Source organism: Microtus ochrogaster, chromosome 5 (assembly GCF_000317375.1).
Source record: "Microtus ochrogaster isolate Prairie Vole_2 chromosome 5, MicOch1.0, whole genome shotgun sequence".
Taxonomy (NCBI): domain Eukaryota; kingdom Metazoa; phylum Chordata; class Mammalia; order Rodentia; family Cricetidae; genus Microtus; species Microtus ochrogaster.
In genome coordinates this window covers 73,119,339-73,129,857 of record NC_022012.1, presented here as the reverse complement: position 1 = coordinate 73,129,857, position 10,519 = coordinate 73,119,339, and the positions used below count along the sequence as shown (strand labels likewise).

At 38.5% G+C, this 10,519-nt stretch overlaps 1 protein-coding gene across 9 annotated transcripts in view; it reads left to right on the top strand.

Annotated features, from left to right (window-relative positions):
- Herc1 (HECT and RLD domain containing E3 ubiquitin protein ligase family member 1) overlaps positions 1–10,519 on the top strand; it is a 166,544-nt gene that overhangs the window by 82,437 nt on the left and 73,588 nt on the right. For all 9 annotated transcript variants that reach the window (XM_026779061.1, XM_026779067.1, XM_026779062.1 and 6 more), the window contains 4 exons: positions 4,823–5,038; positions 6,025–6,145; positions 6,390–6,627; positions 6,732–6,916. In XM_026779061.1, coding sequence (XP_026634862.1) covers positions 4,823–5,038; positions 6,025–6,145; positions 6,390–6,627; positions 6,732–6,916 — 760 coding nt within the window. The remainder of the gene's footprint in view (positions 1–4,822; positions 5,039–6,024; positions 6,146–6,389; positions 6,628–6,731; positions 6,917–10,519) is intronic.

The following is a 10,519-nucleotide window of genomic DNA, read 5'->3' as shown; positions in this document are numbered from 1 at the left end:
CCCCCACACTGGGTTACAGATAAACAGCATCAGGCCTAGTTTTTCTGTGGGTGCTGGGGTCTAAACTCAGGTCTCTGTGCTCATGCAGTGAGCACTTTATTCACAAAACTGTCTCCTTAGCCCCACATGAGCTTTTGATAGTTTTTTCTGTTTTCTTTTTTGAGCTTTCATTTGAGTTTATTCTTTTTTTTTTTTTTGAGACAGGGTTCCTCTTTATTCTTAAATTCTTTTATTAATGAGACTAAGAACCTCAAGTGGAGATCCAGTTTCTCCTGTATCATTCAACAACCATGAAGAGATACCAAAATTTCAGTAACGATAGAGACTCATTGCTATAAAAGCTATTAAGAATAAATTTCCAGGCAGTATTGGTGTACAACTTTGATCTCAGCACTCAGGAGGCAGAAGCAGGTGTAACTCTGAGTTCAAGGCCAGCCTGGTCTACCCTAGTGAGTTCCAGGGCAGCTAGGGGTACACAGAAATCCTGTCTCGAAAAACCAAAATAAATAAATGACAATTGACTGCTCAACCCTACAGAAGATAGTTATATCATCCTCTCCAAGGCTCAGGGATTATTTCATTTGAGGGGTTAGAAAGAATTTAAGAACTGGAAGACAGGGAGAATGTAACACTATTAATAAAAACCCAGAGACAGATATTGGGGCTCAACCTGAAGGTCAGAAAAGTAAAACAGCCAGCCACTGGGTGTTTGAAATTGCCAGTCTGAAATGGTTGTCCTGCCTCCCAGGAATGTCAAAATGAGACTATGTTTAAGAGCTGTCTCCTCCCATTTAATATTCCTCTTTAGGGCTAGGATTAAAGGTGTGCACCACTACCACCCTGTTTCTATGGCAAACTAGTGTGACTACTGGGATTAAATGTGTGTGTCACCACTGCCTGGTCTGTAAAACAGTAGGACTGTTTTACCCTCTGATCTTCAGGCAAGCTTTATTTATTTAAATATAAATGATAAATCACTATAGCAGAAGGGTTGCAAAATGCTATTTGTGGGTAATGAATAGCCATTGTCATTATGAATCTCAACAACTACAGTGATTATACTGGTTCTACACAAGAATTGGCCCATTAACAAACATGCATGGATGGAGCAGGGCCTCGGGACACTAACCCTCGCTACTGAACTATCTCCCCCTGGCTGATTCATGGGAAGGAGCTGAGTGTCCTAAATCTTGACTTGCAGGCAACAGGACATGGTCTGTCTCACTGGGCATGCCTTGTGCATATATGAAACCTGAAAGCCCATCTCCACAGTGATGACACACTTACTCCAACAAGGCCACACCTCCTAATAGTACCATCCCTATGAGATTATGGGGGCCAATTACATTCAAACTACCACAGACCCACTGATGAATAAACATTCATACATGAGAGTACCCAGGATGTTTGCATAGTCACAGAATAACCCTTAAATATTTGTTAATGATTATTTTAATATGTCCACAGATCCTTTGATATTCCTCCCTCTAACAGAAATTAAATCCTTTCCCCTTGTTAGTGAGCTGGACTTAGTGACTTGCTTCTAACAGAATATGGGAAGGGGAAAAAGAATAACATAAGAAATCTGGCAGATAGAATTTTAAGCAAACATGATTAATAATATTAGTATTAAGTCATGTGACCATCGTGTATCCTTAATATAATATGAGATTACTGAACTCTATAGCTCTCTTCTACAAATCCCTAGCTATAGTCTAATGACGAGCAGTGTTGGGAGGGGTGTAGGGAAGGCAAATCCAAATTTAGGAACATACCCTAAAGTATATAAAGTGTCACTTCTCTTTCTACAGACTTTAGCATTGTGAATAAAATAACGAGTGTGCCTAGAGAAAACACATTGTCTTTTATTGGGCAGGAGGCTACTTCTCTTTCATTATATTGACAACGTGAATAGAATAGTGAGGATGCTTTGAGTAATTGTACTTTCTGTATTTAGAATAGAGGCCACTTTGATTTCAACAATATTGAACATTGTGACTATATTAGTGAGTAGATTTAGAAGAAATGCATTATCTGTTCTTAGGAACGGGCCCACATTCCTTTCTACTGTATTTAGCAGTGTGAATAGGATAGTGATTATGCATAGAAGAAGCACATTGCCTTTTCTAGGGAAAGAGGCTACTCTGTTTCAGCTGTTTTACAATGTGAAAAGACTAATGAGTATGCTTAGAATAAACACTTCTCCTTTTCTAGGTAAAGAGGTAACTTCTCTTTCAAATATGTCTAGAATATTGAGTTTGCTCAGAAGAAAGACATTGTCATTTCTAGGAAAAAAGGCCAGTTCTCTTTCAACTGTATTTTACAGTGTAAATGGAATAGTGAATAGGCTTAGATAAAAAAGAAAAAAATTGACTACTCCCAAGTATCATGATCATGAAAAATAAAGACTGTATATTATTACAAATATTATTACAGATTAATGCCATCTTAGCTCAGGACTTCTTTAACAATTGCCATTCATGATCCTTTTTTTGTTTTTTGTTTTGTTTTGTTTTTCGAGACAGGATGTCACTGTAGTTTTAGAACCTGTCCTGGAGCTAGCTCTTGTAGACCAGGCTGGTCTCGAACTCACAGAGATCCGCCTGCCTCTGCCTCCCAAGTGCTGGGATTAAAGGCGTGCGCCACCACTGCCTGGCTGGAAATTTCCTTTAAAACAACTTTTGGTAACAATTATCAAAGAGGAAAGAAAGTTTGTGCACTAATGAGATGGATTTGTGACTGTATTCATATGTAGAGATGAGAACAAGAAGTCAGGGTTCATCATCTGTTACTGTCTTAGGGTTTTATTGCCGTGAAGAGACACCATGACCACAGTAACGCTTATTAAGGAAAACCTATTTATTTATTTATTTATTTATTTATTTATTTATTTATTTATCTATCTATCTATCTATCTATCTATCTATTTATTTATTTATTTATTTATACAATATCCTGCCTATAGGCCAGAAGAGGGCACCGGATCTCATTATAGGTGGTGGTTGTGAGCCACCATGTGGTTGCTGGGAATTGAACTCAGGACCTCTGGAAGAGCAGTCAGTGCTCTTAACCGCTGAGCCATCTCTCCTGCCCCTTAAGGAAAACTTTTAATTGGGACTGGCTTACAGTTCAGAGGTTTAGTCCATTATCATCATGGCAGGAAGCATGGCAGCATGTAGACTGACATGGTGCTGGAGGAGCTGCTGAAAGTTCTACATCCGAATAGAAGAGCAACAGGAATGAAGATTGTAGCATACTTCTTCCTACAAGGCCACGTCTCCTAATAGCGCCACTCCATATGGGCCTATAGGGGCCATTTTTATTCAAACCACCACAATTACTCTCTCCTTTATTTCTTTGACACAGAGTCGCTCACTGAATGTCTGTTTTGACTAGGCTAGCTGGCCAGTGAACTCTTAGGATTCACCTGTTTCTGACCCCCAGTGTTGGGGTTACAGACCCACATAGCTGTGCCTGCTTTTTGTATGAGTGATGGGGGATTAAAACTCAGCTCATCATGTTTGCAGAGTGAACAGTCTTACCCACTGGACCATTTTGCTGGTCCCGAGATTGATTTAAAAAAAAAAAAAATACAAATTTTGCTCATCTTTACTGTAGTAATCATTATTGTAAGAATCTAATCTAAGATTGAGATCTAGCCTTTTGTTATCTTTTCTCTCTCTCTTTAATCCTGTTCTGTTTATTCTAGACATAGAGTCTCTTCATATACCTCTGGCTAGCCTGTCTATTTGGGAGCTAGAGAGATGGCTTAGTGATTAAGAGTACATGCTGCTGAGACACATGTTTTGTTTACCCAGTACTCACCTCAGATGGTTCTAAAACTGCCTGTAACTCTGGCTCAAGGGAATCTGATGCCCTTTTATAGACTGTATCGGTATCTGCACGTGCAAGGTGCAAATACACTCAGGCATACACACACATAAAGTAAAAAAGTCTTAAAACTCAATTAAACGAAGAGTTCATCTTGACTGACTAGTTGATTAGTTGATATTGCTGGATGCAAAGCATCTTCAGCCCTTTTCAGGGTTGATCCTCAGTACTTTGATTTTTATGATCATGATGATTATTGTTAGGATCACTGCTTCACATAAAAAAACTGTATAACTTCTGTAAATCTAAAACTATTTTAAAGTAGAAACTTATTTTTTTATTTTTCAAAGAAGAGTCGACTGAGCAATGGGTAGTCCAATAGTGTTTAAAGAAAGTAGAGTCAGAAACTCAAGTGAGTCTTGGACAAACCATGGAAAGGTACTTCTGATTCTGGACTCAGAGTATTCATTCTATACAATCTTACTACTTGTACTTATAAAACTACATAGTTTTGACCTGTTAGCGCGTCTGCATTTCATAGTAGCTCTTTGAGTAGGATAGATACTGAATTGTTAGTCTCATTTTGCATTTGAAGAAACTGGGACTCATGAAGTTCAGTGACTTTCCTAAGAAGACACACCATGCAGGACAGCCTGGCCTTGATACTTTGTCACCAAATTTTACATTTGCTACTTTAGGAACCGAGGTATATTATTCAGCATCAGAGCACTTTAAATCCTGAGTTCAGTCCTCAGTACCAACCTATCAAATCTCCTCTTCCCATTGTATGTGTGGCTTCTGTTCTATTAAAATATTCTTAAAGAGACTTTAGATATGTCTTGATTTAATAAACAGTAATAACAAAATATTTATCTTAACAGATTCCTAGAATGTCAGACTTTCTTTGTCCTAGAATAGCATATTACCTATGGTATACAGAATTCCTTATGTTTGAGTTTAGTGACAGACTCTCAAATGTTTTTCTTTCAAGCTTCGTTTGGAGGCACTTCACCAGATCCTCACTCTATTATCTGGCATGGAGGAGAAGGGTAGCATCTTGCTGTCAGGAAGCAGGTCAAGTTCAGGCTTTCAATCATCCACTCTGCTCACATCTGTGAGACTGCAGTTTCTAGCAGGGTGTTTTGGTTTAGGCACTGTTGGACACACAGGAACCAAAGGAGAGAGTGGCCGATTGCATCACTATCAAGTAAGTACATGAGTGACACCTCGTTCTGTATTCAGTTCTTTGTTTTTTTTACAGAGCCAACTGGATGATGTGGAATTTGGTGATGTGTATGACCACAGTTAAAATTCTTAAAGCTTTTGAGTTACTTAAGATGATGTGGAATTTGGTGATGTGTATGACCACGGTTAAAATTCTAAAAGCTTTTGAGTTACTTAAGATCTGTCATTATTAGCTGGGCAGTGCTTTAGTCCCAGCACTCAGGAGGCAGAGGCAGGTGAATCTTTGTGAGTTCGAGGCCAGCCTGGTCTAGTTCCAGGACAGGCTCCAAAGATACAGAGAAACCCTGTCTTGAAAAACCAAAATAAATAAATAGATTGATCGATCTGTCATTGTTTGGCTAAGTTTGTAAATTGTACAGTTGAGATTAGGTTATTAATCATACAGTTGTGCTTTTGGAGAATTGGTTGGCTCAGCTTTATTAATCCATAATCAGATAATGTAGAGCTAGATAGGAGTTGGAATTTGGGAAGATGGTTTTTAATACTTACATCTTAGACTTGGTTATTCTTCCTGGTTTTTCTGTTCTGGTTTTAAATTTGTAAATTTGTGCTTTGTTTGTTTTGTTGAATTTTTGCAACAGGATCCTCTATATGGTCCTGGCTATCCTGGAACTCACTGTAGACCAAGCTGGCTTCAATCTCATATAGCTCTGCATGCCTGTGCCTTCCAAGTGCTGGGATTAAAGGCATGTGCCAACTTAACCGGCATTTATAAACTGTATATATGTCTTTATTTAGATAGGCAAAGCTGCCTTGGAAGGAGGAATACACACAGAGTCAAGAACTACCAATCATTTTAAACTAGTTTTGTTATAAACTTTTCATATACTTTACTGAATAATACCGTAGGGCCCTAGCATAGACTAAGGCTAAAATGCTGTTACTTTTTTTTTTTTTTTTGAAAAAAGGTATTATTGCTGATTTTAAAAGTAACTCTGTGTGATTTAGGATGGGATCAGAGCAGCTAAAAGAAATATTCAGATTGAAATTCAGGTGGCTGTCCATAAGATTTATCAACAGTTGTCTGCTACTCTAGAGAGAGCCCTTCAAGCAAATAAGCATCACATTGGTGAGTAACTTCCTGTAAATAAAGATTAACGATATACACTTTGGGTTTATGTAGAGAATTGGCTCCATTTTATGTTTAACACTAGCAGATCAACTGACAAATAAGAGCAAAATACTTAAAAATTGATTAGTACTTTATATTATTATTTATAGTTTAGAGAAGCTTATTTTAGTTTCAAAAAAGTTTATTTAGTCTCAAAGAGATTCTCAACTGTCTTTCTATTTTTGTTTCTTTTTTTTTTTAGAAGCCCAGCAACGTCTTCTTCTGGTTACAGTTTTTGCCCTCAGTGTTCATTATCAGCCAGTGGATGTTTCTTTGGCAATCTCCACTGGTCTGTTGAATGTATTGTCACAGTTATGTGGCACAGACACCATGTTAGGACAACCCCTGCAGCTGTTGCCAAAGACTGGTGTTTCCCAGCTTAGCACAGCTTTGAAAGTGGCCAGTACAAGGTTGCTCCAGATTCTAGCTATCACTACGGGGTAAGTACTAGAAAGGTCTTGGAAGAACTAGATGGGGCTTTTTTTTGTATAGTATTTATCCCTTTTTGTATTCCTGTTACAGTTTTTCCTTTTATTTCACACAGAACCTATGCTGATAAATTGAGCCCAAAAGTAGTTCAATCCTTGTTGGATCTACTCTGTAGTCAGTTAAAGAATTTGTTATCCCAAACTGGTGTACTATTTATGGCTTCCTTTGGAGAAGAAGAAGGTGAAGAAGAAGAAAAAAAAGTTGACTCCAGTGGAGAAAATGAAAAGAAAGATTTCAGAGGTAGTATAAGCTTTTTTTCCTTTCTTGTTATATTAGATACTTGGTGAGGCTCTGTAGTGTGCATTTGATAAGAACATCAGCTTCTCTCTGTTACAGTATACAGGATTTTTATTGTTTGCAGCCCTTTCTCTGCACAGTGGAGGCTTTCTGACTGAGCCTCCAAGGCTCTGTTCAGTCTGCTGCTGCTTAACGGTACTACTCAGCTCGGCTGCAGGGACTTGGATCTTAGGTGACCGATTTCTTTAGGCTATCTAGGGAGAGGCTAAGATGTTTTCTGGGTTATTTAATGCTAACAAATCTCCTCTAACTACAGTCCTGACATAAATGTTCCCTGAGAGTAGATGGGCTTTGATAAGTGGCAACTGGGTTATACTGAGAACCAAACTAACCAAATTCTTTCTTAAACTTGGCCAGTATAATTTTTTGTTGCTGTTACAACATTTGTTTTATTGTAAACATGGTTTTTTTTTTTTAGTTTCTTTTAATTTCTTTTTCAGTTGTAGTAAAATATCTCGGCAAAAGCAACTTAGCAGAGAAAGGTTTTATTTGGTTAAAAGTTCTAGATTAAGCCCATCGTACAAGCCCTAGCAACAGGAACTTTAGGATCAGCACAGTGGCTTTCACTGTTTTCACAGAATATGAAACTAAAGCAATGACTTCCAGTAGAGTTTATGCCCAGAGCAGTAGAATACTGCCCATGTTTTTAATGTAACTTCATGAATAAAGGTCTAAAATAAAATTGGTCATTATTCCAAAAAGATTGTGAGGTACCATGTCTCATTCTCACAAAAAACTCCAGGAGCCCTTTAAAAGTTTCCTTGGGTCAAGTGGACAGATAGAAGAGAGCAGTCTACTTCACCATTCTTTGCTCAGTTCTGTCATCTCTAATATAAGGGTAATTAGAAGCCAACTTGTGAAAATTGTTTTGAGGACTAAGTAACTTTATACGTTTAAGCACAGAGCATTATATGGCACATAATGAAAGTAAGTTTAGTGATGGTTAATATTTAATATTTTAATAGATAATATTTGAAATTAAATAGTATTTAGATCATATAAACATTGTTGACTTAAGTGGGGGAATAGAGAAAATACTGAACAGATAGATGTAAAGTGATTGATACAGAGTCGTGATAGAATCAAACCTGTAAGCAGATAAAGTGCAGTGCAAGAAGCTCAGAAGAAATATTTAAATCTCTTATGTGAGAATGTAGGAGGATATATGGTTTCAATTAAGGACTAGCTTTTTAGTTTCCCAGCTCAATCCAGTGCCAGGCCTTTTTTTCTTGGTCATGTACAGAGTTATCTTATACAGAGAGCTTAGGCAGACTCACCAGTGGAGCCAAGGGTGGTGGTGCACTCCTTTAAACCCAACACTCAGGAGGCAGAGGCAGGTGGATCTTTGTGAGTTCAAGGCCAGCCTGGTCTACAGAGCAAGTTCCAGGTCAGCCAGAGATACACAGAGAAACCCTGTCTCAAAAAAACAAAACCAAAAAGTGTCCTTGCCTCTTTCTGCTTTTTGAGATCCACTGGAGGATAAAGAACTGTTAAGGTACCAGGTTCTCACCAGTCTGTACTGAATACTGCACATCCAGACAACAGGGAAGAACTACAGAGGTACTTCTTAGCCTATACAGCCTCAAGATAATTGAACCCTTAGCTGCATGTGCTGGTATATGTCTAGAATTCTAGCACCAGAGAGGTTAGGGCAGAGAAGAACATGAATTCCAGCCCAGTTTGGACTACATAGCGGTGCCCCATCTAAGAAAACAACAAAAATTGGTGGCATTCAATATCCTGTAAAGAAAGATACAGTTTTTCTATGACTGAGTCTTGCTGTGTATAACAACAGTTGAAGCCATGTCAGTTCCTCTCTAGTTATTGTAGAGAAAGGTTCCAGTTTTGAAAATGACTGGGAAGGAGAATAACTCTAGTCACCAATGGCCAATCATTCAGAATCAGGCTGCTTAGTTATGAAGAACATCTAATATTTCTAAAATATATAATTAGAAGGAAGGTGTATCCTTCATTTTAAATATAGGAGTGTACCATCAAGAGTATGTCAACCAACTTGAGGTCTCCAGGCCCAAACTGGCCTTGAATCTATGATCCTCCTGCCTCACCCTTTTTCTCCTGAATGCTGGGATTACAGGTATGCACCACTACATTTGACTCTAATTTAATATTGTATCCTAGAAATACTTGCTGAGGTAGGAGATAGAGTACACATGTTATACTAGGGATAAAAGAAGACTTCCTAGAAGAGGTAATCTTTGAATGACTTGAAGAGATATACAGGAGAAACCTTGGAGTGAGATCTGAGTTCACAGAACAGGCTGTGTTCTTTGAATTAATACTATAAAAAATGTTTTGTATTTAAGTAAAGAAGAGACAAGGTACTGTTAGGAGGAGATGTGAAGAAGTAATTCTTAGTTCATCTGTTGATCCCAGCAGTTTAGTTCTATCATAGTCTTGTTCACACTTCTCAGCAAAACAGAAGTCTTCCTGTGACGGTTGTTTGCTGACTATTATCAGTGTAGCATGTCCCTTTGCAGAGGTCGCCTTTCTTTCACAAAAGACTTCTCTTTGTATTTTTTAATGGAGCATTCCAGAATCTCTCTGAAAGTAGCACTACAAACAATTATCTCCAGATTGTTACAGATGTTCATGTTGTGTTCTTCTTGAGAACTGGCATGCTATTCTTTCGCCTTACGGGCACAATGCTAGTTCTGCTCTACATGGGATAGAGCCAGGATAAGCAAATGTGAAAAGTAATTGAAACAAAGGATGTGTGTGTGCTATACAGATAGTGGAGAGTTCAAAGTCAGGAAGCAGAGGGATGAATTCTGGTGCTCTGCTTGCATTGTTTTACACTTTTCTTCATTCTTGGGCCTCAAAATGGATAGGGAAGAGGAAAACAGCGGGAGAGATCCAAGAGAAAGGCTGATGCTGATGCTGGTCTGGAATCTGAGACTACTGGTCAGGGCACATACATAGAGTTTGCTTCCAGTAAACCAGACTCATTTCTAGAATATGGTTTGTTTTGCTTTGTTTTGGGATCTGAGAACATATGATTTTTTTATAAATTATTTATTTATTTTACTGGCAGGTAAGAGGAGTGTATGTAGTATAGCTCAGGGTGGCCTTAAACTCACAAAGATCTTTCTACCTCTGCCTCCTGAGTGCTAGGATTAAAGGTGTATGCCACCACTGCCTGGCCTCTATTGCTAACTATGGTCTTCCTCCACACTCTGATCCTCAGGCAAGCTTCATTTGTTTGTGCTATAACAAATATTACCACATCATCCTATCATAAGGGTCCCTGGGAACAAACAAATGCTCCTACCCACTGAGCCATCACACCTGAAGATCTCTTTTAGAAATATGATACTTTGAGATTTGGCAGGAAAGCAAGAATCAAATCTTTCTGTTTTTGAAAGTGTAAAAAAAGTTATGAACTTTCGCCGGGCGGTGGTGGCGCACGCCTTTAATCCCAGCACTCGGGAGGCAGAGGCAGGTGGATTTCTGTGAGTTCGAGACCAGCCTGGTCTACAGAGCTAGTTCCAGGACAGGCTCCAAAGCCACAGAGAAACCCTGTCTTGA